The 27894-nt window shown below is 38.0% G+C and overlaps 1 protein-coding gene and 1 non-coding gene across 2 annotated transcripts; one reads left to right on the top strand and one right to left on the bottom strand.

The window, feature by feature from the left end:
- Positions 1–1138: 1138 nt before the first annotated feature.
- Positions 1139–27894, bottom strand: Tmem38b (transmembrane protein 38B). Its single transcript, XM_070011140.1, has 6 exons — positions 27717–27894; positions 21876–22032; positions 11683–11867; positions 10799–10886; positions 7195–7312; positions 1139–3306 (listed from the first exon to the last, which is right to left on the bottom strand). The coding sequence occupies exons 1-6, from the start codon at positions 27826–27828 to the stop codon at positions 3088–3090; spliced, it is 879 nt and encodes a 292-aa protein (XP_069867241.1). The 5' UTR covers positions 27829–27894; the 3' UTR covers positions 1139–3087.
- LOC138822383 (small nucleolar RNA U13) lies at positions 15081–15184 on the top strand. The gene has a single exon (XR_011370419.1). It is a non-coding gene; the product is annotated as a small nucleolar RNA U13 (small nucleolar RNA).

The following is a 27894-nucleotide window of genomic DNA, read 5'->3' as shown; positions in this document are numbered from 1 at the left end:
TTTTAACAGAAAGGCCTAACAACCTTACTTTACCCAAACCTCTCTCCTTTCTCACTTTCTACCCTGACATCATGCTTCATGTTCATTCTTAACCTTTATTTCTAACCATAAGGACACATTTATTTCTTATCTCTTTACCAGTAGAAGCTCCAAGGTAGCAGGCCTACTTCTTGGGTTCTGTATCTTCAGGACCTAACACAATGCCTGACTCATACTGGCACTCCGTTATCTGTTCAACAGGCAGATGAATGATCTCCAAAAGTGAGACTTACAGTGGGTACATACTACAAAGCAGCATTGTTGAACACGTTGCTAACATTCCTCTCAATTCCACTTCTAACATTCCTCTCAAAGAACTAGCCGTTTGAAATAGATTTCTCTCCCCACCATCTTTTTCTTTCTCTCCTCTCACTCCTTTTTATTTTAATGGAAAGGTGTCTGAACTAAAATGCACAGATGAGTATCTAATGAGGGTTTTCTCTCTCCTATCATCTTCCACTATTTGGTCTTATCCCTGAAAGGCTACAATTTCCACTAAAATCCATCCAAGCCACATATCTGAATTCTCTGCCTTTACTGGACTCCCTTAGCAGGACAGTGACTCATCTGATAAATCAGAATGGGATCTTCATTTGGGCGCATTTTTCTAAGGAACTCCTTCCTGCCAACTTTTTTCTCTTTCTTCATCTATCTATAGCATTTTCTTTTCTTTCTTTTGTTGTTGTTGTTTGAGACCTACCAGGTCTTGACTTCCTCAGTGCCACCTCTGATTGGCTGAGCTGTGTGATTCACCTCTACAGGCCTTATTCTTGCTTCATATTGAGTAAGGAGTCAAATAACCTGGGCGACAAATCCAAGCCAAGTCTCTGCTGACAGCCTAAGGAGATTCAGGATGGAAATTTCAGGCCAAACCCTTATTTCCCTAGTATAATTTTTACCCCCAAGAAACTTGAAGTGAGGGTTATAGGATATTTGCAAAAATTAATAAAGTTTGAACCAGTGTCCCATTTAGACAGTAATCATTGGGTAGATTCTATGCCAGTCAAATCAACAGAAGGATTCTTAACTCCTACCCTCAATAAAAACACAAAAGAAAAAAATATATAATACTCGATTGGTGATACATAACTTATTTTAATGAATTTTCCATTAACACAATAAAACAAGATTTCTACCATTCCAACAATAAATTCAAATTCCAAAACAGACAATAACATGTAAGTTTTAAATAGATTTTAACTAGAATATCAAATATAATACAGAATTAAACAATGCTTTGTCACAATATTTTATTCCAAGTTATCAAAAGTGCTCCCCCCAAAAATGATAGTATCTGCTGGTGTTTATGTGTTTGAAATAAAAAAGCCAACAACTCTTGATATGAATGCAATTTGAGTACTTCTAAGCCACCCTACAATACCTGATACAGGTAGAAAGTTCATGGTCTTGGTGTAAGAAATCATATCACAGAGTTTTAATTAGACTTCTAAACCCCATACAATAAAACAAGAAAGCCTGCCAGCATTTAGTATCTTTTCTTGTTTTATTGTTAGTTTGGCAATAAGAGATCAGATATAATGTCTTCATTCAAATAGACGACTATATAAGGTTCTGTTTCTGTTTCTGTTAGCTGGTACCAACAAATGCACAAGAACAATTCTCATTAGAGCTGAGCATTTACATATGAAATAATTAGTTTTCATTTAAAATAAAATTCATACTGTATATGTAGATTAAGATAAAACATAACCATATACAAACTACCAAGAGACATTAAAATTGAAAAGGCAGGAAGTGGCGCTGTAGCTCAAGTGGTAGAGCGCTCGCCTTGAGCTGAAGAGCTGAAGGACAGTGCCCAGGCCCAGAGTTCAAGCCCCACGACCGACAAAAAAAACAAAAAACAAAAAAAGAAAAAGAAAAAAAAAATTGAAAAGGCAGCCACTAGAAAGGAGACATAAAAAGAAAAAATTCTAGTGGATATAATAATTTTTGTTCAATCATTAAGCTAGCTGCCACCAACTGAAGCTGGAAAGAGCATGTGCAATGCAGAGAAGAATGTTTCCTACAGCTGAAACAAATGTGTTTTAGAAAAAATAATAAAACTAAGCTCAAAATGAAAGTTTTAAATATAGGATTCATATTTTTTAAAAATTACACTTGTAACCTGGTGCGGTGCCCACACCTGTCATTCTAGCACTCAGGAGGCTGGAGTGAGAAGATGGCAAGTTTGAGGTCCCTGGGCCACACACACACACACACACACACACACACACACACACACACACACACACACACACACACACACACACACACACACACACACACACACACACACACACACACACACACACACACACACACACACACACACACACACACACACACACACACACTGCACCCTGGATTTTCTTTTCAGAAAAAAATGTTTTTAAACAAGGGCATGAAATAGACTATAGATTGGGACTTGTACTAATATTGTGATCTCACCTAAAAACATTAGAGATATAAAATTAAATTTCAAGTATATTTCCATTTACTCTGGGCAACATTATAATACTTATCAAATATAAGATTGAAAATTATTTTCATTTATATTATAAAGCACTGTAGGGACAGTTGGCTGTTTTTAATGTTCAAAACTAGATAGGAATTTATTCTAATTACAAGGAACCATAATGGTGACGTGAAGTGTTTAATTCTGATGAACTAAAGCTCAATTCAAATCAAATTTTAAAAATGTAAAAATATCTAAGTTTTGAAAAGATTGAAAAGTCTGTAATTTTTACAATAGGTTTATTTTTTTTCTAACATTTAAAAAGTTACCTTTCTTTTATAAATATAAAACTATTCAAAGAAACAAGAGAATATCTTTTATATCAAAAAAAATAAATTTACATGATACACTCATTCTAACACTCAGGAGTTACAATCGTGAAAGTGGTAGTCTCCCTGAAACAAAGAATTCCTTCCTTTTGTCACCTCCACACCTTGTAAAATCTTTATTTCACATCATTTACATAGAATATCAAAATCTGATAGGTAGATGAGATTTTTTTTTTGCCTTTTAGAGCAGCTCATCAGGTAAATTTATTCAGTCTTCTTAGTGTTTTTCTTTTTAATATTTTCCACCACATCCTCTGGTATAGGCTTTGAGGTAGATGACCCAGTGCCATTGAAAGATGCTTTTGTTTCACTTTTCTTTCTACACAATGAAAACTGCTGCTGCCAGCCAAACAGCATCCGACTCAATATATCTTCTAAAGGAGCAAGTGTCATGGTAGAAGTCTCTGTAACCATCATGGTTATCTAGAAAAAGAAATCACTTTTAAATTTAAAAGTATAAGTGCTGTTTCTCAAGACAGAAAGAAAAAGAAAGGATTAAAAATGTATTCTGAATTTAATATGCACAAGCAAACAATGCCAGATTCTAGAAAATTTTTCCATAAAAAACAACATAACCAGGAAAATTATACAAGACACCACATTTTAGGAGTATGAAGCAGCAAAACCACTTCCACACAAGTAACACTCAAAGGAAATAAGATAGAATATCATCTACAGTCCATACCAATAACCAATAGAGCTATAATTACTACAATCCTAACAAATACCAAAACTGTGGTAAGTACTTTATACTATATAGTACTTTATACTATACAGTTACTACTATGTTATTATCCTCATCATATGGATTTAGAACCAAAGCTCTGGAAGTTACCTCACTTTCCCCAAGGAGTAAAGCAATATACAATACTCAGATTTTGCGGTTATTTACTAAGTACACTATCCATACCAAAAGTCAGAGACTTATAATGAATTAAAGAATATTGCTCCTAAGCATGACCTAGAAAGCTTCAACCACCCAATTATGTATGTGTATATGATAGAGATAGAGAAATAGAGATAGATATAATAGAGTTATAAAGACAGAGACAGAGATAAATAGAGATTTGATAGATATGGAATCATAAGAAAGAGTAGAGAGGGTTTCCAGTTCTTTATCTGGCAAAGCTTGGTGTGCAGAAATGTTTAGACTTGCTCATGAAATAGACTGGTGTCAAAATGGACCTTGAGGAGAATTTCAAGTTCTAGAGTAGTTCTCAAAAAGTCCAGGAATTTCTAAGAATCAATTTCTCTGCAGCACAGAAACTAATCACATGGGAAAAAAATTTAATCCATTTCCAGAAAAGACACCTATACAATCCAGTTGCTTGGATAAAAATGTAATCAAGAAAAAATTCTTATTAAATACAACACACAGGGATTGAAAAGTTTAACAATAATAGATGTCCATCACAAGAGGAATAGATAAGGGAAATGCATATTATTCAAGTTAAAAATCTTACAAAACATCAGAACACGATCTGTTTCATTTTCACTTATGTAAATCCAAACACCATTGTAGGCCAAATGCCACTGAAATGTAAATTTTGAAATAGCTAATCTTGTTATGAGAATTTGACACCAATAAAAATAAAAAATCTAGGTTGATGATAGTGACACAATCTGTAATCTCAGCACATGAAAGGCAGAGATCGGAGGATCATAGTTTGAGGCCAGCCAGGGTAAAATGTTAGGTAAGATTCTCATCTCAAAAAACAAGCCAGGTACAGTAATACATATTTATAATCCCAACTATGCAGGAATTAGAGGTAGGAGGATAATGGTCTGAGGATAACTGAGCAGAAACTACAAGAGCCTATCTGAATGATAAACTAAAGTAAAAAGGGACAGGGATGTGACCTAAGTGGTAGGCAGCTTGCCTAATAAACACAGACCTGAATTCAAACCTCATTATTGCTAAATAAACAAAAACACTTAAAAAAATACGTACACAGAACCTTCAAGTCAGCTATGATTATACAGCTTGTATCTCAACAAAATTAGAAATGTATTTCAAAAATACTAAAAATCCCTGGAGAGCAATAGTACAGGCAGAACCTGATGGTGCTATGTCCCTAAGAGAAAGGAAGTTGAATACATGGAGCTTCACATTCACCATGGCTGGCTTTTCAAGGATATGTGGCACTTTGCAGTCTCAAGAGGAAAAGGAGACAAGCCAGAGCCTAAGAAAGCCAACCCATCTAGAACCTGAGGGCAAGTCAGACCAAAAGAACCTTGTGGCAGTGAAACCACTCTGTTCTAAGATGTATTAATTCCTAAACTGAACGCACATAAAAAGAAAGAGAATTCAAAAGCTTGCAGAGAGACACAGACGAGAGGCCAACAACTGAGCAGACATTTCAGGGGTGCTTGGTGCTAGAAGATAGGTTGGGGGCTGAGGTGACTTGAGATACACACCTCAGACTTAAATAGGTACTCTAAAAGGGTTACATTCTGGAAAGATAAACCTGAAAGAGAATTAATGTCTGAAATCAAGCACCGATGGGATTAAAATAAACTATGCATTACACCCACCTGTCAGAATGCTAAATGCTATCCTTGCCAGCAAGGACTTTACAGGTTAGGCAGTAACAAGCAAGTAAATTGGTAATTAGAAAACAGTAACAAATACTAGCATTAATAAAGGTCTAGCCACTATCACACAAGCAAAAGGTTGTCATGTCTTTGAATGTAGTTACTTGGAATAAAATTATAGAGGAGTTTAAATAGAATATCTTCATCCAAGTTTATTCCAATAGTGAGCTAGATTTATAAATTTTCTTATATAACAGTGTTCTTTAGACTAGTTAGTATGAGATATACTACCATAATTATCTTGGCCATAGCTTTGCTTAATGGCCAGCTAATAAAAGGTACAAGAACTCAGATAAAAAGCAATGGTCTACAGTTAGGAAAATAGAAATATCTTTTTACAAAATCCAAAAGAGAATTATGTCACAACTTAAAGCATTTTTTAAGAACAAGAACTAATAATATTTTTCAAAGTCAAGTGTTTTAATAGAATCTCCCCTCCCTACAGACTCATTGCTCTACTGAGAAGTATCACTAGCATTCGAAATTACTGCTGAGATGGTTCAAGGACAGACTGCTGTGAATTCAGCCTCTTACCAACTCTTGATTTATCAAGGTGACAAACATAATTTTTACAAATACAATGAAGCCTTACTCTTTTACAAATAAATTATAATACTGTCTCCTTACATGGTACACTATTTAAAGGCATTTTACCTAAATTAAATAGTATCAGTCAAAGACTTGCATTAAAAAAGAAAAAAAGAAAGTAGAAAGCTCTAACAATCATTTGGTTTCTCAATATATTCTAAAATATAAATAAAGTCAGACAAAGAAATTGTTTAAAGCTCTATTATATTCTTTTTATATTTCAAACTATATCATTATAAAATGTCCAGGAAAAAATACCTGACACAAAATATATCTTCTTTAAGAGCATAAACAGCAACACATATGTACTTTTATATCCTCTATGATGTCTGACTTTTAGAGTGCAATAAAACAAAACCTTGAGTTGGATGAGGGTGGCTCACACCTGTAATCCTAGCCACTCAGGAAGCTGAGATCTGAGGATCAAGGTGAAAAGCCAGTCCAGCCAGGAAAGTCCATGAGACTCTTATCTCCAATTAACTAACCATCCAACAACAACAAAAAAAAAAGCCCAAAGTGAAGCTGTGGCTCAAGTGGTAGAGTACTAGCCTTGAGGGAAAAAAATAGAGCAAAAACGCTCAGGGGCAGTGCCCAGGCCCTGAATTCAGTACTACAAACAAACAAGCCAGCCATCATCAGGAAAAAAAAAAAAAACTATTTAAGATTATAACATATCCCTATGTTTATATGCAAAATGTGTACATTGTAGAATTCTGAACTATACATGTTTTAGTATATAATAAAACTTGACTAAAATTAAAAACATACACACACATACAAAAACAAGCTAGACTAAAACTTCCAGGTAGGTAATAATAATAGAAAAGACTGAAATTTCCTGAAATTTTAGAGCTTATAGAAACTCAGAAAACATGAGCCGCAAGAAACTCATTTTACAAATAAGACAGACTCTAATCAACCATGGCTATCTCCAGTATTTTCTGGATTCTGTACACTATCTCCAGCTACCCGCAAGTAGCCAAATCACCAAACAAGCTGTATCTTTTCATTTTAATTATAATAAAACAACTAATATACTTAGTGCTTGATCAATATGTAGGATTCTACCAAAGAGAAAAGGTGGTACAGAATTTGTAATACTCATCTATAGCCCCTTTAAACTCTTACCTTGGTGGTCACAAGAAAGATGGTATAAAAGAACATAAGATTATGCTTTGATACTGCCAGATGCTTGGTGTGCTGGAATGTGAACATAACTGACCCCAGCAGGGTTACCTTGGATGGGCTGAAACAAAACACATTTCAAGTCAGTAAGTAATAAAAATGATCTGGCAAATACAAAATATAAATCACTGTTTAAGGAATGTTATTAAAGCAAGAATTTTATAATCCAAATTACATTTCCTCACACAGTTATCAATTCTGTTACTTAGAACTGACATCCTGAGCTATTCCACAGTAAAGAATTATAAAATTAAACAAAGAAATGCTTTAAATTTTTGTATTTTGCTGAAAATTCTTTTTCCCAGAGTCTATAAAACATTAATTTGTTTTTATATTGTATTATTTCTTATAGTTTTTTGTTGCTGTTTTTAAGCCAAATAATCTAGGAATAGCACTGTTTGCTAGACCTGGTATTTGCTCAGTACATGAGGTTCAAATTTTCCTTTTTTTTTTTTTTTTTTTGGTGTGTTTTTTGTGGGTGGGGGGGTTGTTTTTTTTTTTGTGGATCATGGAGCTTGAACTCTGGAACCAGGCCCTGTCCCTGTGCTCTTCAGCTCAAGGCAGGCACTCTACCACTTAAGCCACAGTACCACTTCTGGTTTTCTAGTGATTAACTGGAGATAAGAATCTCACGTACTTTTCTGCCCAGGCTGGCTTTCAACCTCAAGCCTCAGGTCTCAGCCTCCTGAGTAGCTAGGATTACAGGAATGAGCCACAGGTACCCGGCTTCCTTTGCTTTTTCAAACATAAGATTTAAAAATTATCTATTTGTATCTTTTTCAAAGAGTGCTTTATAAAACAATAGTAAGCTATGAGTATAGTAACACAAAAACAAGCTTTATAAATATACTTGTAAGTTTGGAAATGTCAAGTTATCCAAACACAAAGTGTGAAATTTTAGAAATTTTACAAATTCATATGCACCATGAATGACAAGCCATGTTTTCATACTGTAATACTTCTGAAGCATATTTGACCATATAATACTTTCATTTAAAAAAGGACAAGAAGCCAAAAGCCAGAAGTGGAGCTGTGGCTAATGTGGTAGAGCACTAGCTTTAACAGCCCATGCCCTGAATTCAAGCCCCATACTGGCAGAGAAAAAAAAAAAAGACTGGAACACTGAATCATCCAGGCAGTGGCTCAAGGCAATAATCCTAGCTACTTGGGAGGCAAAGTTTGGGAAACTGCAGTTTGAGGTCAGTCAAGGCAAATAAAAGTTTGTGAGATTCTATTTTGACCAATGGTTACTGTACATCTACCTTCTCAAGCTACATGGGAAGTATAATGGCTAGGTGCAGTCGTGCATGCTTGCCATCCCAGACACACAGGGAAATCAATCACAAATAGAAGGTTCACAGTCCCGGTCAGCTTGAGCATAAAACAAGACCCTTTCTTGAAAATAACCAATGCAAAAAGGGGTTGGCAGAGTGATTTCAAACCTCATTCCTGTCAAAGATAAAATAAAATAAAGTAAAATAAAAATGAATAAATAAATATTGCATCTGAGGAAGAAAAAATGCATAGATAATAAATTGAGGCAGTGCATTGGAGAACAGATGGTATTTACAAAAAAAAAAATGTGTGTATGTGTTGGTACTGCAGCTTCAACTCAACTCAGGGCCTGAGCTGGCCCTGAGCTTTTTTTTTTTTTCCCTCAAGTTAGTGCTCTACTATTTGACCCACAGCTCCACTTCTGACTTTTCGGAAGTTTATTGGAGATAAGAGTCTCACAGACTTTCCTGCCCAGGCTGGCTCTGAACTGTGATCCTTAGATTTCAGCCTCCTGAGTAGCTAGGATTACAACCATGAGCCACCAACACCCAACACAAAGAAATTTTAAATTATAAAGTGTGAGATTGTTAAGGAAGATCAAATAGCATTAGAAAATCTAATACTTTTTAGTTTCCTGTGAAATAGAAAATAAGTTACTCCCAAAATACAATGACAGAACAAGCATTGGATACATTATAGATATTCAACTCCAAAAGGGAAAACAAGGAGGAAAGACACCATTGGTTTCAAGCCATTCTGAAATTCATCTGAGCAAGTTCCAATACTCCATGGCTTGAGACTCCATCTCATGTCTACCAGGCTTATCTCCATACTGGAGGCTCAGCCTTGGCACCTCTGACTCAAGCTGTAAACCAAGCTTTCAGGTCTTTGACCCACAGTTCCCACCATGAAGTCATTATTCCTTTCCTTCAAAGGCAGCACACATTTTCAACTGAGCAGTTTTATCATCCTGTTTCTTATACACAGAATTTGGGCAGTCTGTCATCTTTCATTTTATCTTGTCCTTTCAGTCCAAGCTGGCAGTACTTCTGCTGATTTACCATTTCCAAACTCTTCTGGGTATCTTGGGATCTACGCCATTAGACAAGAAAATCCTCCACAGATCTTTCTTGAATACTCATCTCTATTCCTGGCTTCTGCAATGTTAGTTGAATGGACTATGAATCACATACCTAATCTCTTCAACAGTAGCACAAGGTTGTACATATAACCTTCACTTCTCTCCAGAACAAACTTTCCTAAGAATAAATCTAATTATATCTTTTATAATTTGAATAATCTGAAACTATCCCAAATCAACCAAGTGTAGTTTTCTTTCTTTCTTTTTCTTTTTCTTCTTTTTTTTTGGTCAGTCGTGGGCCTGAACTCTGTCTCTGAGATCTTCAGCTCAAGGCTAGTGCTCCACCACTTGAGCCATAGCACCACTTCTGGCTTTTTCTGCTTATGTGGTGCTGAGGAATCAAACCCAGGGCCTCATGCATATGAGGCAAGCGCTCTACCACTGAGCCACCTTCCCAGCCCCTTCTTTTTTTCTTTTTCTTTTTAGCAGTTACTCCTTTAATTAAGCACTCTTCTCAAGCACTTTACTATAAGCATCAAGAAAAACATGGGGGGGAGGGAGGCTGGGAAGCTGGCTCAGTGTAGAGCACTTGCTTTGCATTCATGAAGGAGGCCCTGGGTTCGATTCCCCAGCACCACATAAGCAAAAAGAAAAAAGCCGGAAGTGGCGCTGTGGCTCAAGTGGTAGAGCACTAGCCTTGAGCTGAAGAACTGAGGGACAGCGCCCAGGCCCAGAGTTCAAGCCCCACGACCGGACCTAAAAAAAAAATCTCATTAGCAAAATACCCAAATTAACTGTTTACAAGTTATGCTTTCCATAAACCATAGAGAAAAATTACATTAGTTAATGCTACTTTATAACAAGTATTCTTTTTCCTCTAGTTTCCATGATCACTTTTCTCATTGCCTTATGAAAACCTGGCCAACACCATTAATATTCATTCGCCAACATTCTATTTATGAGAAAACAGAGAATATACCAGGACATAGGTGCTTCTGTAAGTGGAGCTGTGGCTCAACAGACAGAGTGGTAACCTTGAGCAAAAAAAGCTGCATGTCAGTGGGCTAAGCCCGAGTTCAAGCTCCAGGATGGCACCCCTCCCTCTCCCCCGCCCCAAAAAAAGCAAAGAAAAAACAAATAAGTAAAATTTAAGGATAAAAATCCAGATAAAGATAACATATGCCAACTTACTATGACATTTTTAGCCACTCATCACCTTCTGGCTTCCAATCTCCTTTCAACAATTGCTCCAAGTTTGTGATAATGGCACCACCTGCACCTAAAAATAAGAAGATGAAACAAGAATATTTAGCCAGTCTTCTTAAGAAAATATTTGGGGGAAGCTATCATTGTACCATCTGACTTAAAATCTAAGAGAATTCCCAAAATAGAATCCTTGGAGGAAGAAAAGGTGCTTTATATACTTATAGCACTGAGACAACTGAAATTCTCTTTCACCCATTGGAAGACTACCTTTTTTTTAAACAACAAAAAAAGAAAAAAAAACTATAATTAAGGTCAAAATTAGATCTTTAGTCAGAGATATCACTAGAGGTATATTCCAAATAGTAAAAATAAAATCTTATACTTGATCACTTCCTTTCCTGATATGATCAGTTTTAGGAGCAGTATACTATAGCAAGAGGTTAAAGAAATCTGTTCAAGTCCCACATAAAATAGTAGAAGTCACTGATAGAATATGAACATGAAACAATGTTGTACCATTTTTTCCATGTCCAATAATTCACAGTAGAGAAAAAGAAATGCATTGTATATACACAAACCACATATATACTTATATAAAGCTTTTTATTTGTGGTAAAATAATTAACTATAAATTCCTCAAGTTCAGGGGCTCCTAATATAATCAATCATAAAAAAGACAGTCAGACTCCAAATAATGGCTGATGAGGTACTAATGAGAAGCTTTGAATTAATTTTAAAAGCCAACAACATAGTTTTTGCCTTCCAAAAAGCTATTATTAAAGTATGCAATCTCCATCACTATAATCATAATTATTCAGTAGTTATGGAACATCAATACAATACTTATGAATATATGCTATTAATATTACCTCGGGCCCATCCAATAACTATCATGATTATCCAACCATCTCTGTAATAGCTGTTAGCATGTGTGACTCCACCTACTATTTTCCAAGTTCTGGTCACTTCCTTCATTCCCGTAGCCAGGAGCTGAACAGGTAGGTATGAATAACCATGGGAAACTAGGTCACATGGGCAAAAAAAAGTAATATACCTGAAATTAAAATTTAATATTTTAATATATGAATGGAATCAGAAGAATAGAAATAAACATCCAGCTCATAAATATTAACAACATAGCAATACCTAACAAATGGAATTATCCATATAAACTCATATTAGCTCAGAAGGTAAAGTTAAGAAGAGCACAGATTGGGAACTATGCTGATTTTTTTAAATCACGTGAAAAAAACTGTAAATATTATGATCAGAGACACCTAAATATTCTATGAGTATATGAAATATCACTTACTTCTTAATTTGTACCTATACTATTTTGAAAGCTATTGTTTCAAAATCTACTAAATGTCTCTTAAAAATATTTCATCAGGGCTGGGAAAGTGGCTCAGTGGTAGAGTGCTTGCCTTGCACGCATGAGGCCCTCAGTTTGATTCCTCAGCACCACATAAGCAGAAAAAGCTGGAAGTGGCGCTGTGGCTCAAAGTGGTAGAACGCTAGCCTTGAGCCAAAGAGCTGAGGGACAGCGCCCAGGCCCAGAGTTCAGGCCCCATGACCGGCAAAAAAAAAAAAAAAAGACTATGAAATTTGTGAAATTTATGTAATCACTTAATCATAATAAAAAATATTATAAAAAATATTTCATCATTTCCAAGGCTATGGTGTCCTCTAGCTACAAACTGTCATTGAATTAAGAAAAGAAGGCCTTGGGGCTGGGAAGATGGCTCAGTGATAGAGTGCTTGCCTTGCATGCCTGAGGCCCTGGGTTTGATTCCTCAGCACCACATAAGCAAAACGAAAAAAGCCGAAGTGGCACTATGGCTCAAGTGGTAGAGCGCTAGCCTTGAGCTGAAGAGCTGAGGGACAGCACCCAGGCCCAGAGTTCAGGCCCATGACCAGACCAAAAAAAAAAAAAAAAAAGAAAAGAAAAGAAAGCCTCTGGTAATTCAGCAAGGGCTGCAGCACTAGCACCGTTCCCTGTGTGCCTTGAAGGACACGAGCTTCAATCCATACAAAAGCAGAAGTCAGCCAAAGAAGCAGGTTTATGTGAAGAAAAAATATACTTTCATACAGCTGAAAAAATATAAAACTAGGTATTTGCCAAAATATTGCTCCTGAGACACAATAAAAGATACAACAATGTGATCAGCCTAAATCTTCTTTTCTTCTTCATCTCCACTTAATTTCTTCCTATTCCTCAAAGTGCTATCCATTGATTTTGGAAGTTTTATTTAATTTCAGCTCAGATTAATGCTGCTCTTATACAACTAAAACAATTAGTTCCCAGACTTCAAAATAGCTCTCCATATATTTTTCTTTATAATGTAAAATAAAGACTATAATGCTCAAAATAAATTACAATAGTTCTCAAATGACAGGAGTCATTCATCTTAATACCCTCTACCCTAAAATGCAGCATGATGAAAAGTGGTTCTAAATTATTTGTTAGCAGTCAAAGAATCAATTGATACAGAATTTGAAAGGAAATGTGGCAGGGACAAACTTTTTGGTTCCCTTTTTCCTTATAGAAGATAACCTTGCATACTCCTTGCACGAATTCATCACAGGATGAAATGAGGCAGGATAGATAAATAAGAAGACTAAGAAATTATATTTTTTGTTTTTGTTTTTTTGGGGGTCCGTGGTGGGGCCTGACCTCTAGGCCTGAGCGCTGTCCCTCAGCTCTTCAGCTCAAGGCTAGCACTCTACCACTTGAGTCACAGCGCCACTTCCAGCTTTTTTCTTTTTGCTTATGTGGTGCTGAGGAATCGAACCCAGGGCCTCATGCATGCAAGGCAAGCGCTCTACCACTGAGCCAACTTCCCAGCCCCAGAAATGATATTTTTTAACAAATATCAAAAGGGCCAGGAAATAAACTGAAAAAGATGATAAACTCTCCCTCCCATCATACCTTTACCTCCTACATCTTTCAATGTTCAGTTATAAGAAGACTAAAGAGGGACTATCTACATCTGCCTTTTCCTTGGAAATGATAAGTCTGGGAAGCATTCATAAATAAGACAGAAAAAATGAACTGCATACCTGGCAAAAGACATAAAAGTTACATGGGTTTTGGGTGGACTTTACCCTCTTACCCACTCAAAAACATGAGGATTAGGAATCATTAGACTGACCTAACTACAAGGTAGTTACTACTGTTTTGAGTCTCTAATTCCCATTTCCTGCACACAGGGTACAGGAAATGTTTTCTTCTTTTCTATTCCTGCTTACTGTAATCCTGTTATACCAAAACAAACCCTTGCTAAAACTTGAAAATGACCGTGATTTAAAATTTTTCATCTTCAGCTGAGAAGGTGGCTCAGTGGTAGAGTGTTTGCCTTGCATGCATGAGGCACTGGGTTCAATTCCTCAGCACCACATAAGCAGAAAAAAAAAGCAGGAAGTGGCGCTGTGGCTCAAGTGGTAGAGCGCTAGCCTTGAGCTGAAGAGCTGAGGGACAGCGCCCAGGCCCAGAGTTCAGGCCCCACAACGGACAAAAAGTATAATAATAAAATTTTTCATCTTCATATAATACTTTGAAACTTTCTGTATACTATTCTCTTTAAATATAGAACTCCCAAAGAGTTGGATATGTGATAGAGGAAAAGAGTATAAATACACTTAAATAATAAACTTTACACATTTTAATAAAATAAAACTACTTGGATACATAGTATATAGATTAGATTAAGATGAATTGGATCTAGCCTGGTACTGGTGGCTCACACCAGTAATCAATCCTAGCTACTCAGGAGGCTGAGATCAGAGGATCACAGTTCAAAGCCAGCCTGTACAAGAAAGTCCATGAGACTCTTATCTCCAACTAATTACCAAAAAGCCAGAAGCAGAGCTGTGACTCAAGTGGTAGAGCACTAACCTTGCGCACAAAAGCTCAGGACCAGCATCAAGGCCCTTAGCTCAAGTCCCAGGCCCAATACAAAAAAAAAAATTTTTTTAAGAGTTGTTTTTGCTTTAGCAAAACTTAATGCTCAAAAGTAACATACTCCAAGGAATAAAAACAATATTACAAATGGACCCCATTTTCATCCCTTAAGCCTGTCTTTAGCATGAGTTAAAAACTTAAGATTATTGCAACAGCAGTTTTAGATGTTTATATATCCAGTTATATGGCATTATGGCATATGGTCTAAAATTTGTAATTACTATCTCCTCTGAAGAAAGAATTGTTTAATCATATATTTCTAAGGTACATATAATAAGGAAATGTATTTTTAAAAACTATTCCTAGATCCTTTTCCAGCTCATAAGTATGATGATTAGGTTCTCACATGCTTACGTGACATGTACCTCCTTCAAACCTTGTTACAATATAGGCATATTACCTGTCTGATGTGGGGGGGGGGGTGAAAAAAACGTTTCCTATTTGAGTACTAAATAGCCACAGAGCAAAAGAACAACTGGTTACAATGATCACTAGACATATCAGACCAATGGCTCCCTAAACAACCATTTCTGGTCTGTTAAACATGATAATTAACTTTTTAAAATTCCTTTAGTGACTCCCTTATTATTCATTAGGTATTCACTATGTTGTTACCTCTGTAAAAATAATTTTACCTATAATCTGGGTGCTGGTGGCTCCCTTTTGTAATGTGCTTTTAGGATCACAGTTCAAAGTCAGCCTGGTCCTAAAAGTCTGTGAAATTCTTGCCTCCAATTTATTACCAAAAAGCCAGAGGTGGAAGTGAAAAATCCAAGCAAGAGCTTGAGGCTGTGAGTTCAAGTTCCATAATAATGAAATAATAATAATAGTAGTAGTAGTAACAATAACAATTTCACCTTTAAGCTTATAACATCAAAGATCTTAAGCTTACAAAGCAGCTAAAGAAAAATACTAAGGAATGAAAAAAGAAATGGAATGAGACAAGGAAATAGAATTCTCTTATACTTTTAGGTCACATGTGTTAGGTTAATAGAAAGAGGAAAAAGACATAAAAATCAATCCAAATAAAACAGAACACAGGAGCTGGGAAGGTGGCTCAGTGATAGAGTGCTTGCTTTGCATGCATGAGGCCCTGGGTTCAATTCCTCAGCACCGCATAAGCAGAAAAAGCTGGAAGTGGCACTGTGGCTCAAATGGTAGAGCGCTAACCTTGAGCTGAAGAGCTGAGGGACAGCGCTCAGGCCCAGAGTTCAGGCCCCATGACTGACAAAAAAAAAAAAAAATCAATCCAGTAAAACAACACAAACAAGATCCTGGGCCACCAATGAATGAAAGCCATAACTATTAGAAAAGATGGCAATAGCATCTGGGCTTTTACTAAGCAGAGATAAGTTATCTTCTGTGAGCTGTTTACACTCTACTACATATTCTACTCTTCTTTCAAGAACATGAATAATAATCCGTAGTTCACATTTGTCTAACGATATCATATCATTGTCCTTCCTCTTATTACTCTAACAAATTAATAACGTCATATATATGCTTTGGAAACAATTGACAGAATGGGCCCAGTGTGGTAGTCTATAATCCCAGAAATCCTGAGACTGAACAGGAGAACCATGCATTCAAAGGCAGCCAGGACTATACAGTGAGTTCAAGGCTGGCCTGAGCTATATTACATAGAAAGATTGTCTCAAAAACGAACAAACAAGCTAGGCACTGATGGCTCACACCTGTAATCCTAGCTACTCAGGAGGCTGAGATCTGAGGATCATAATTCAAAACCAGCCTGAGACCCTTATCTCCAATTAACCACCAAGAAACTGAGAGTAGTGCTAGCCTGCTAGCCTTGAGGAAAAGAGCTCAGAGACAGCACCCAGGCCCCGAGTTCAAGCCCCACAACGGGAGCAGGGGAGGGGAGTACTGATGGAACGACACCTAACTATGTGTTTTTCCTCATCTAAATGCATTCTCAGTTATACATACATCCAATATATTGTAAATTATACTGGAAATTTAAGAGACACATAATAGAGCATAAAAATCAATACCTAAAAAAAAAATTACCTATTTCCCCCAGAAATAGATTTCACTAAAGAAAAAATCTTACGAAAGTATACAATCTTCCAATTTTATTAGGACCTAACCTAGTTATCATTTTTCTTTGCCAGTAGATGGTGCTAATCTCTAGATGTCTGCACATGGGGGTGGCGAGGGGGGGGGGAGAGGGGAGGAAGATCTGTAAGTGACAAACGTTCTGATACAAAAATATATTCCAAATATTTTCAACTATCAAATTAAAGTGAAGAAAAAATTATATATGTATTCTAAATATCATAACCTTAAAAATGAAAGTAGACAAAGGGAATGGTGATATCAAGGGTACAAAAGACTGGATGTTGAAATTGTTGGCAATTATGAATAGAATGATGAAACTTCTTGGAATTGTTTTAGGAAAAGGGTAAAGGAATAAGGGAAGGGATAACGAAGGTGAGATTGGCTAGATATACTGGATGCATGCACGAATATATAACAATGAAATTACCCTTCATAGCTAATGCATGCCAATTTTTTTCTTTTTTATAATAATTTTTATTGAGATTAAATGGTTACAGAAATTTCACAAATCTCACAGTATTGTAGGATAGTGATACTTAAAGTTACAAACATTTTAACCTTCATAAGGCAAATCCTCATTATCTTGGTCTATAAAGTTTGTAAATTCTACAAGCTTTGACAGTACAACTATTTCTTCTGCGTTGGGTCATAGGTACATTTCTTTTTTCTTTTTTTCTTTTTTTCTTTTTGGTCAGTTGTGGGGCTTGAACTCTGGGCCTGGGCATTGTCCCTGAGATCTTCAGCTCAAGGCTCGTGCTCTACCACTTGAACCACAGCACCACTTCCAGTTTTCTGGTTAACTGGAGATGAGAGTCTCACAGACTGGTTTTGAATCACAATATTCAGATCTCAGCCTCCTGAGTAGCTAGGATTACAGGCGTGAGCCGCTGGCACCCGGCATACATTTTTTTTGCTTAGTGTTAGTTGTTCCTCTTTCCTTCTCCTTCCCTCCCTCCCATCGCTGCCCTGGAGTTGCTTAGTTCATTTTCATCAATGTCCACTGCAGCTGATGCCCCCCCCCCCCGCACTGTATTTTTCCCTATTTCTTTCTGATTCTGTGCCCTCCTCCTAGCTTCCCTCAGATGTGTACATATATATACCATCTATGAGGTCAAGAACATGGAGTCATTTAGAAATTATATGACAAATTAAGTAGATGTCCTTTATTTCTTGAGTCCTGTTTACTTTGTTGTATCTCCTTGCATTTTGGATTTAACATCCACGTATCAGGGAGACCATGTGCTGTTCTCTCTGATCTTGGCTTATCTCACACAAAATGATTTGCTCTAGTTCCATCCATTTCCCTGCAAATGTCATTATTTTGTCCGTTGTTTCCCTATCTTAGCTATTGTGAATAGTGCAGCAATGAACATGGAGGTACATGGGTCCTTGTGGTAGATGCGTAGGAGTGGTATGTCTGGGTCACAGATTAGGTCTATATTTACCTTTCTGAGGTGCCTCCAGACTGCTTTCCAAAGTGGTTGTATTAGGGGCTGGCAATGTGGCTTAGTGGTAGAGTGCTTGCCTAGCATGCATGAAGCCCTGGGTTCCATTCCTCAGTACCACATAAACAGAAAAAGCTGGAAGTAGTGTTGTGGCTCAAATGGTAGAGTGCTAGCCTTGAGCAAAAGCAGCTCAAGGGCAGTGTCCAGGCTCTGAGTTCAAGCCCTAGGACTGGCAAAAAAAAAAAAAAAAAAAAAAAACCTCAACAAAGTGGTTGTATTAGTGTACATTCCCATCAGCAATGTAATAGGGTTCCTCTTTCTCTGCATCCCCTCTAGCATTTGTCATTGGCTAAATTTAGGATATGTGTCATTCTGACTGGGGTAAGGTGGTATCTCAGAGTTGTTTTTATTTGCATTTCCTTTATGGCCAGGGATGATGAACACTTCCTCATGTGTCTCTTTGCCATTTTTATCTCTTCTTCTGAGAAGTCTCTCTTTAGTTCCCTTGCCCATTTAATGATTGGTTTGTTAGATTTGGGAGGGATTAGCTTCTTGAGTTTCCTGTATATAATGATATTAGTCCTTTGTCTGAGATGTTGCTGGTAAATATTTTTACCCAATTGGTTGGTTGTCTTTCTAGTTTGACAGCTATGTCTTTAGCTGTGCAGAAACTTTTATTTTAAGGTAGTCCCATCTGTCGAGTCTCTAATTTGTTGTGAACCTGGGACTCTTCAGGAAGTTCCTGCCTGTGCCTATAAGTTCCATTGTCTCTCCTAGCCCGCTCTGCAGTAGTTTCAGATTCAAGTTTGATGTTAAGGTCTCTAATCCATTTTGAGTTGATGTTAGTTCATAGTGATAGGCTGGGGTCCACTTTTATTTTTCTATATGTGGCCACCCAGTTTTCCCAGCACCAATAGTTGAAGAGGCTATGTTTCTTCCAGTGTATGTCTTTGGCTCCTTTGTCAAATATCAGCTGACTATAGGTATGTGATTTTATTTCTGGATCTTCTAATCTATTCCATTGGTCTTCAAGTCTGTTCTTGTGCCAATGCCTAGCTACCTGTTATTATGGCTCTATAGGAGAGCTTGAAATCTGGTTATCATGATCCCTCCTGCATTGTTTCTTTTGCCTAGAATTGTTTTGGCTATTCTAGTTCTTTTGTTGTTCCATATGAATTTTTGGATTGTTTTCTCTATTTCCATAAAGAACCTCATTGGGATTTTGATGGGAATTGCATTGAATTTGTAAATCATTTTTTGGCAGAATGACCATTTTCACAATATTGATTCTGCCTATCCTAGAACATGGAAGGTCTTTCCATTTCCTGGTGTCCTTGAGTTCTTTCTTTAGGTTTTTATAGTTTTCACTACATAGGTCCTTTACCTCTTTGGTTAGATTTCTAATATTTTATTTGTGGGGGGGGGGGGGGAAAGGGGAGAAGAGTATTGTGAACTGGGCTGTTCTTGATATCCCTTTCTGCTTGTACACTGCTGGTGCATAGAAAGGCAACTGATTTTTGTGGGCTAATTTTATACCCTGCTACTTTAACCATGTGGTTTATAAATTCTAGGAGTTTGGGAGTAGAGTTTTTTGGGGTCGCTAAGGTATAATACATATTATCTGCAAATAGGGATAGTTTAGTTTCTTCCTTCCCTATGTGGATCCCTTTCATGTCTTTTTCTTGCCTCACTGCTCTGGCTAAGAATTCCAAAACTATACTGAAGAAGAGGGGAGAGAGTGGGTATCTTTGCTTTGTTCCTGATTTTAGGAGAATTGGTTGTAGTTTTTCCCTGTTTAGTATAATATTGGCCATTGGTATGTCATGTATTGCTTTTATTGTTTTAAGGAATGTTCCTTCTATTCCTATTTTCTCCAGAGCTTTTAAAATGAATGGGTGCTGTATTTTTTCATAATGCATGCCAATTTTTAAAAAATGAAAACAGTATGTCTTTAGGCCAGCATTATTCTTTTATATTTAAGCACATGTGAGAACAAAGACAATGTTTCTGTTTCCAGAATATAAAGCAATTTACTGTGCAAGCAGACCAAATACTGTAACTTTGATCCTTGTAGCTTTAGTGCTATAATCTGTGCCTGGGTTTGATCTCCAACACCATAGAATAAATTATTAAATTTAATACAGAAAAAAACAGATCTATTGTTTATTCATACATGGTAGAAATTTCTCTAAAAAATAAGCTAAGCACAAACCTTAGGATTGATATTATATGTGGGAAATAAGGAGAGTTAGAATAGAGGAATAATCCTAGCTACTCAGGAGGCTGAGATCTGAGGATTACAGCTCAAAATTAGCCAAGGCATAAAGTCTGTGAGACTTGTACCTCCAATTTATCACCAAAAAAAAAAAAAACAGAAGTAGAGCTATGGTTCAAGTGGTACAGTGAAAAAGCTAAGAAACAGGGGCTGGGAAGGTGGCTCAGTGGTAGAGCTCTTGCCTTGCATGCATGAGGCCCTGCATTCGATTCCTCAACAGCACGTAAGCAAAAAGAAAAAAGCCAGAAGTGGGGCTGTGGCTCAAATGGTAGAGCGCTAGTCTTGAGCTGAAGAGCTGAGGGACAGTGCCCAGGCCCAGAGTTCAGGCACCATGACCAGACCCAAAAAAAAAAAAAAGAAAAGAATCTGTTGACATATAGTAGCAACTCAATACATATTAGACATCAATTGTGTTAAACTACTCCTCCTGTTTCTACTGCCAGGAGTTCCCACTATTATTTTACCTTTGCTATTATTATTAACAATATCTCTTTTAATAAGTAGTTACACCTAGACATTGATAGCTCTTGTCTGTAATCCTAGCTACTCAGGAACTAAGACTTGAGGACTTTTCCAGCACAAGCAGGAAAAGTCCATGAGACTCTTATCCCCAATTAACCACCCAAAAGCTGGAAGTGAAGCTGAGTCTCAAGTACTGGAACATTAGCCTTGAGCAAAAAAGCTCAGGGACAGTGCTCAGACCCCGAGTTCAAGCCCCACAACAGACAAAAAAATATAACAGCAATAATAATTTCATTAAGTTTTATTGTTCTCTTTTCCTGCATGCATTAATGATTTTGCTTTTTTTTGGATTATATATTTTTAATTTAGTTCACCAATCCTCTTGAGGATATCTGTATTTGAGTTATACTTTTCTTCCTCACTTCAAAATAAGGATCTAAATAACATAACAGAGTGTGACAAGAATTGTATGAATCAAAACAATAAGTCACTGAAACTTCTTGCTTGGTCACTTCATGATTCTTATCATGATCTGATTTCATGTATGACTTGAGTTCTAAGATAAATTGTTTATGGTCAAATATTTAATGTCCTCTTGGTGTTTGAAGTGTTTCTACTAAATATATGTAAAACAATGTTAATAATACCTGTCTCTAGGAGAAGAGGAGAAAGGCAACAAACAAATAAGCTTTGCATTTAAAACCGTTGGCACTATTTGGTTTCTTTTCTTACATACACATTAACTTCTCAAAAACATTAAAAACAATGTAATTTAATTTTACTAACAATTTACAAAACAATGTTTTAAATAGCTCACAGTTCACCATGATGGCAACTTACCAGATCGAAGATGCCAGTAAAACATTAGTGTGGTTTGCAAGAAACCTTAGTGGAGGTTCTGCAAGCAGTATGCAGGATAAAATTCCTCCACCAAAGCAGTGGAGCATGGCAGTAAACCAACTTGACACAGGATTCTTCCATGCCACTGCTACTGCTCCTGAAATGGCAAACAAAAGGTCTCAGATAGGTGAATATTTATTAAATCCAAGTAAGTGCCCACTGCACTAGACTAATAAATTGAAATTCATAATTTTCAGCAACCAATTAGTATTCTAAGTGTGCCAATCAGAATTAGTTAAAAAAAAAAATCCTGTCTTTAAAACAAGACTAGAAACTTTTTTTTTTTTTCTGGCGGTATTGGATTTGAATTCAGGGCTTCTCATTTGCTAGGCTATTCCCTTGCTGTGCCATACCCCTAAGCCTTTTTTGCTTTAGTCCTTTTTCAGATAGGATCTCAGATTTTTATCCAAGGTCAGCCTTGGATGTCATATACTAGACTTCAGGCATATACCATTAGCCTGGCTTCTTAATAGGGATGGATTCTCACTAACTTTTTGCCCAAACTGGCCTCAAATCACATCTTAATTTCTTCCTCCCGAGTAGAAGGGGATCACACAGGCTGTGTCATTCCCAGAAGCACTTTTTATGACTTGGAGTATGTTGAAAATGAGCTGTTCTGATTCTACTTGCCAGTTTCCTAGTAACAGATGATTTGTAAACAATCTTCCTACTTACTGTCCCTTTCATCCCAAATCTTACTGTAAGTACACAGAAACAATATGTCAAAATGACTCATAAAGAACAGTTTATAATCCTATACTTTAGAAAATATATGGGGCTGAAATAAACTCAGCTTTCAAAATGACAGGTGAGAAAAAGAAACATTTCACCTCTGGGTGAATTAAGTATTTCAATCACGATAAAACCAATCCAAACACATTACTTATTACAGAAAGTAGTAGTAAATTTTGGAGTGGAGAAACTTGTAGACATCAATGTAAACAAAATCAAGTGACTCCAGATAGGATGCACATCATCATGTCTGTGGTATTCCTACCAAAAATAATCCAAGCAGAAAAATTCAATTGAAGACTATACTAGGGGAAAAAAAGAAACTGGCCTCTATGTTAAAATGTTGAGGTCAAAAAACAAACAAAAAGGCCAATGTTCCAGATTAAATGGCATTAAAGAGGTAGAAACTGGGGGCTGGAGGTGTAGCTCAGTGGGAAGCCCTTGGCTAACATGAACAAACTCTGGGTTCTTTTTGTCAGAATTCCTCATTACAGAAACAACTGAGTGCAGTGCATGTCCCAGACCAGGAAAGAAATAATTACTAAGGACTATACTGGACAACTGATGAAACCTACTGCCTACGGCCAAGATAAAAGTATTGCATCACAGTTAAACTTCCTATTTTGATAGCAGTACTGTGGTGCTTAAAATATACACATTGATGAGAAATAACTAGACAAAATACTCCCCAACCTCCACTCAAGTGATCCTAAAACAGATAATATACATGAATTTTAAAAATTCAGACAAAGAGTCAGGTATATAGGTGTACACTTGTAATCCTCGCTACTTAGGAAAATCTAGGGGGAAGGTTCCTTAAAACCAGTCTCAATCAGGGCTGGGAAGGTGGCTCAGTGGGTAGAGTGTTTGCCTTGCATGCATGAGGCCCTGGGTTCGATTCCTCAGCACCACATAAGCAGAAAAAGCTGGAAGTGGTGTGTGGCTCAAGTGGTAGGGTACTTGACCCAGACCCAGAGTTCAGGCCCACGACCAGACCCAAAAAAAAAAAAAAAAAAAACCCAGTCTCAATCAATAAACTGGGTACCAGCTATCCAGGAGTTTCTAAGATAATCAAGGTTATTTAACTACGTTAATTATATTACTTGATTACACTTGACTTCTTTAAATTTACATGCTCATTTCTTATTGGTACAAAAAATTTTTAACAACTTATGGCACCCCAATCTAAGGAATAGAACACATCTATTTAAAAGAATGTACTGGGAGGGTTTAGACATATCTAAGCAAAATTCTCTAAACTCAGAGAAATAAATTGTTGGACTGTCACTTCTCAGATTCCTTTCTGTCTACACATTAAATAGAACCAATTCTGGCTTTTAAAATTATTTAATAAAGAATGATTTGGGGATGACATATGTTCTATCTGGATATTTACCACAGATATGTCCATTTTTAAAATTTCATGTATGACTTTTACACTTTTCTGTGTGTCATTACACTGATTATTCAACACTGCAAACCTGAACATTACTGACATCTATCCAGTATATCCAGACTGTTTCTATCACAAATTAGATGCAGAACAATCTTTATTCGTGGGTTTGATTCCTACACAGAAAAGAAATTAGTTTGTGATTTGGTAATCATGGGAGAAAAACCCTATCAAATGGCAGTTATTGAGAAATTGTGAATGTTGGGAAACTAGTGACATTAAACAAGCCTACAGAGAAACAACAGAGACTAGTTTAAAAAAACTTTGGAATTAGTGAAATCTGGAATCAAGTGGTAGCTCTATAATTTATTAACTATGTTACTTAAGGAAGTCATAGCCAGGCGCTGGTGGCTCACGCCTGTAATCCTAGCTACTCAGGAGGCTGAGATCTGAGGATCACAGTTCAAAGCCAGCCCGGGCAGGAGAGACTGTGAGACTCCTATCTCCAATAAACCACCAGAAAACTGGAAGTGGTGCTGTAGCTCAAGTGGTAGAGCGCTTGCCTTGAGCTGAAGAGCTGAGGGACAGCGCCCAGGCCCAGAGTTCAAGCCCCACAACCGACAAAAAAAAAAATCTGAAACCAGGCATCAGGGGCTCATGCCTATAGTCCTAGCTATTTGAGAGACTAGGATCTGAGAATCATGGTTCAAAGTCAGCTCAGGGAGTAAAGTCCATGAGACTCTTACCTCCAAATAACCAACATAAAGGCAGAGTAGAGCTGTGATTCAAGTGGTAGAGTGCTAGCCTTGAGCAAAAAAAAACCTCAGGGACAGCACCCAGGCCCTGAGTTCAAGCCCCACAACTACTGACACACACCATAAAGTACATTTAAAACCATGACTTTAAAAAAAAATTCTGGGGCTGGGAAGGTGGCTCAGTGGTAGAGCACTTGCCTTCCATGCATGAGGCCCTGGGTTTGATTCCTCAGCACCACATAAGCAAAAAGAAAAAAGCCGGAAGTGGCGCTGTGGCTCAAGTGGTAGAGCGCTAGCCTTGAGCTGAAGAGCTAAGGGATAGCGCCCAGGCCCAGAGTTCAGGCCCCACGACCCGACCCAAAAAAAAAAAAAAAATCTGAACTAAAAGACAATGTAAACAGTTAAAAGACAGCAAGAGAAGGAAAAAAGCCTATATACACAAATAGAATTGATATTCCATGGTTAACACAGAGGTAATAAAGTAATCAGCAATCTACAGTCCAATAGAAAAATGAGCAAAAGGTATTAAGCAATTTACAGGAATGAAATGTAAGCTGCCAATAAACCCAAGAAAATCATTAGTAACCAAAACAAATGCAAGTGAAAACTGTCTTCTAATGATGAAAGTGACAAGATATTGCAAGACTAACTATAGTCACTATTTTCATAAGATATAGGCTGCCACACTTCTAGTGAAAGCTTAATTAAATAGGTACATTTGTGTGAATTCTATCATTTTTTAACCTCTCTACAAGTACTGATACTGAAAAAAATATTTCATGTAGAATGCTGTTAATATCCAATGTCCAAGTAATTTTCAAATCTGGGGGTCTTGTGATCCTTCTAGTCCTCTAAAAGTTAGATAGATGCTTACCAGTGTTAGAGAATAGCTGATTACAAAGGAGAAGAGTATTGGGGATGAGTTAGGAAACTGTTCTAAATTTCTCTTGTGATAGTGGTGGCATGACTATGTTTGTCCAAATCCACAGAACTTTATATTATAAATAGTGCCGGGTGCTGATGGCTCATACCTGTAATCCTAGATACTGAAGAGGCTGAAAATTTAAAGATCATGGTTGAAAGCCAGCAGAAAAGTCCATGAGATTCTTACCTCTAATTCACCACCAGAAAATCAATCCAAAGTGGAACTGTGGCTCAAAGTGGTAGAGCACTAGCTTTGAGCAAAAAAGCTCAAGGATAGCACCCAGACCCTGAGTTCAAGTCCCATAGCCAACAACAACAACAACAAAAAAGTGAGATAATATATGCAATCATATCTTTAAAAAAATAACAAAATAATTTTGGAAACTCCAGAGCTTTTGTGGGAATTACATGTATCAATACTTAACATATGGGAAATTATAAGAATACTTTAGTTCTTTATGTACTGATTTTCAAAATTATGAGTGCACTAAATGTTAGCATAAATCATGTATTCTTAATGAGAAATAGCTACGTTTCTAGCTACGTTTCTCAAAGCAAAATCATCTAGTGAGAAAAGGCACACATATATATTGTAGTAAGTCTCCTTAAAGCCTGACTTCAAGGAGAAAACAGCTTGCTGGAGTCTCATATTTGCTTCACTGCCTTCCAACATCATCACAAGTCATGTTGCCTCTGGCAAACCTCACTGAACACTTGTGAGAAAGTAGGAGTAAAAAAGATGAGCAATAGCTGAATATTATGAAATACATATTATATATATTTGGATACATATCCATGGATACATCTACATTTGGATCCCTATCTATGTATACATATCCATATGGACACACACACATATATATTTAGGATTTGAACTCAAAGCTTCATACTTGCTAGGCAAGTTCTCTACCACCTAAGCTACACCTCCAGCCCTTAGTTTATACTAGTTGTTTTCAGATAGGGGGCTCCCTTTTTGTTCGGTGCACCTGAACTCCTTTGAGTCAGGTTTCTTTGTCATACTAGAATGGCAGGCATGCAATAACTCTTGGTTGAGCAACCTAGTCTATATGGCCAAGCCGGCCTCAAACCAAGACCCTCCTGACCCCAGCCTCCCAAGTCACTAGAATGACAGGTCTAAACCATCTGTATCTGAACTAACTTGGAAGCGACAGGGAACTCTGTAGGTTCCTGGACTATACTTAAGGGAATCTCTGAGTTAATCGATACAAGAGAATGTCAACTTTTGGATAGAAGTAGTAACAAAATGTAGTTCTCTTCAAATCAAAGAAGGCAATATCTTATGCCAATTGCCTACCCATGTTGCTTTAAGACAGTAGTAACTCCATTTATGCAGGGTAAAAAAAAAAAAAAAAAAGTAATGACAGCATCCCCCTGCGCGCGCAGAGACAAATGAGAGACTCGGACAAAACCAAAGGCAGAGGCACTCAGAAAGGAGAGCGCGTGGAAGCCAACAAATGAATGTGAAATGCAAGAACACTCAGACCCGGCTCCGGCTCCCGGGCCTCAAACGGCCCTACCGAGGGGTACCGAGGGGCGCTGCAGGGCACGGGGCACCGAGCCCTAGGCCCAGCCCCCCGATGGCACAGCTCGCCCGTGACCGGGACATCGGGGCCCCCCTCGCTCGGCCCGACGTGCCCGGCGCGGGGGGCGGGCGCAGGTGCACGGGCGCGGGGGGCGGGCGCAGGTGCGCGGGGCCCGCAGCTCGGACGCGGAGCGAGGACACCGTGGGGGGGGGGGGGCACCGCGGGCGGAGCGCGGACGGGCCGGGGGCCGCGCTTCCGTCCCGGCTCCGGCGCCGCGCCAGCTGCCCCGGACCGAGCGTCCAAGCCCCGCACCCGCCCCAGGGCCTCCAGCCTCGCCGGCCTCCGTTTCCCCACTCGCCCTCGGGCGAGCCGCGGCTGCCCGGCCTCCGACCGGCGGGAACCCGAGGCACGGGCCCGCGGCGCCCGCACCCACCTGGCTGACGCCTCAGCGCCATCACCGACACTAGGTAGTGGGCGATGTCAAAAAAGGGGAACATGGAAGTGTGGGAGAAGGCCAGGGTCAGCTCATCCCACGGAGAGTCCATGACGACGCCGGACCTCGGCGGCCCGAGCAGCCCAGGCGACGGGTTCCCCTCCGGCGCGGCCGGGCC

This window comes from Dipodomys merriami, unplaced genomic scaffold (genome assembly GCF_024711535.1).
Source record: "Dipodomys merriami isolate MVZ:Mamm:240054 unplaced genomic scaffold, mDipMer1.0.p SCAF_11, whole genome shotgun sequence".
In the NCBI taxonomy this organism is placed as follows: domain Eukaryota; kingdom Metazoa; phylum Chordata; class Mammalia; order Rodentia; family Heteromyidae; genus Dipodomys; species Dipodomys merriami.
Note: the sequence above shows the minus strand (reverse complement) of the source record. Positions and strands in the feature narration are given on the sequence as shown.

What these genes read in the sequence shown, in the direction of transcription:
- Tmem38b (XM_070011140.1), bottom strand. Translation starts at nt 27,828, where the DNA reads ATGGACTCTCCGTGGGATGAGCTGACCCTGGCCTTCTCCCACACTTCC. An exon ending in GAGTGGCTAAAAATGTCATA is followed by an intron (nt 7,313 to 10,798) that starts GTAAGTTGGCAT and finishes GTTTTGTTTCAG; the next exon opens with CCCATCCAAGGTAACCCTGC. An exon ending in TCTTTCTTGTGACCACCAAG is followed by an intron (nt 3,307 to 7,194) that starts GTAAGAGTTTAA and finishes TTCTTTTTCTAG; the next exon opens with ATAACCATGATGGTTACAGA.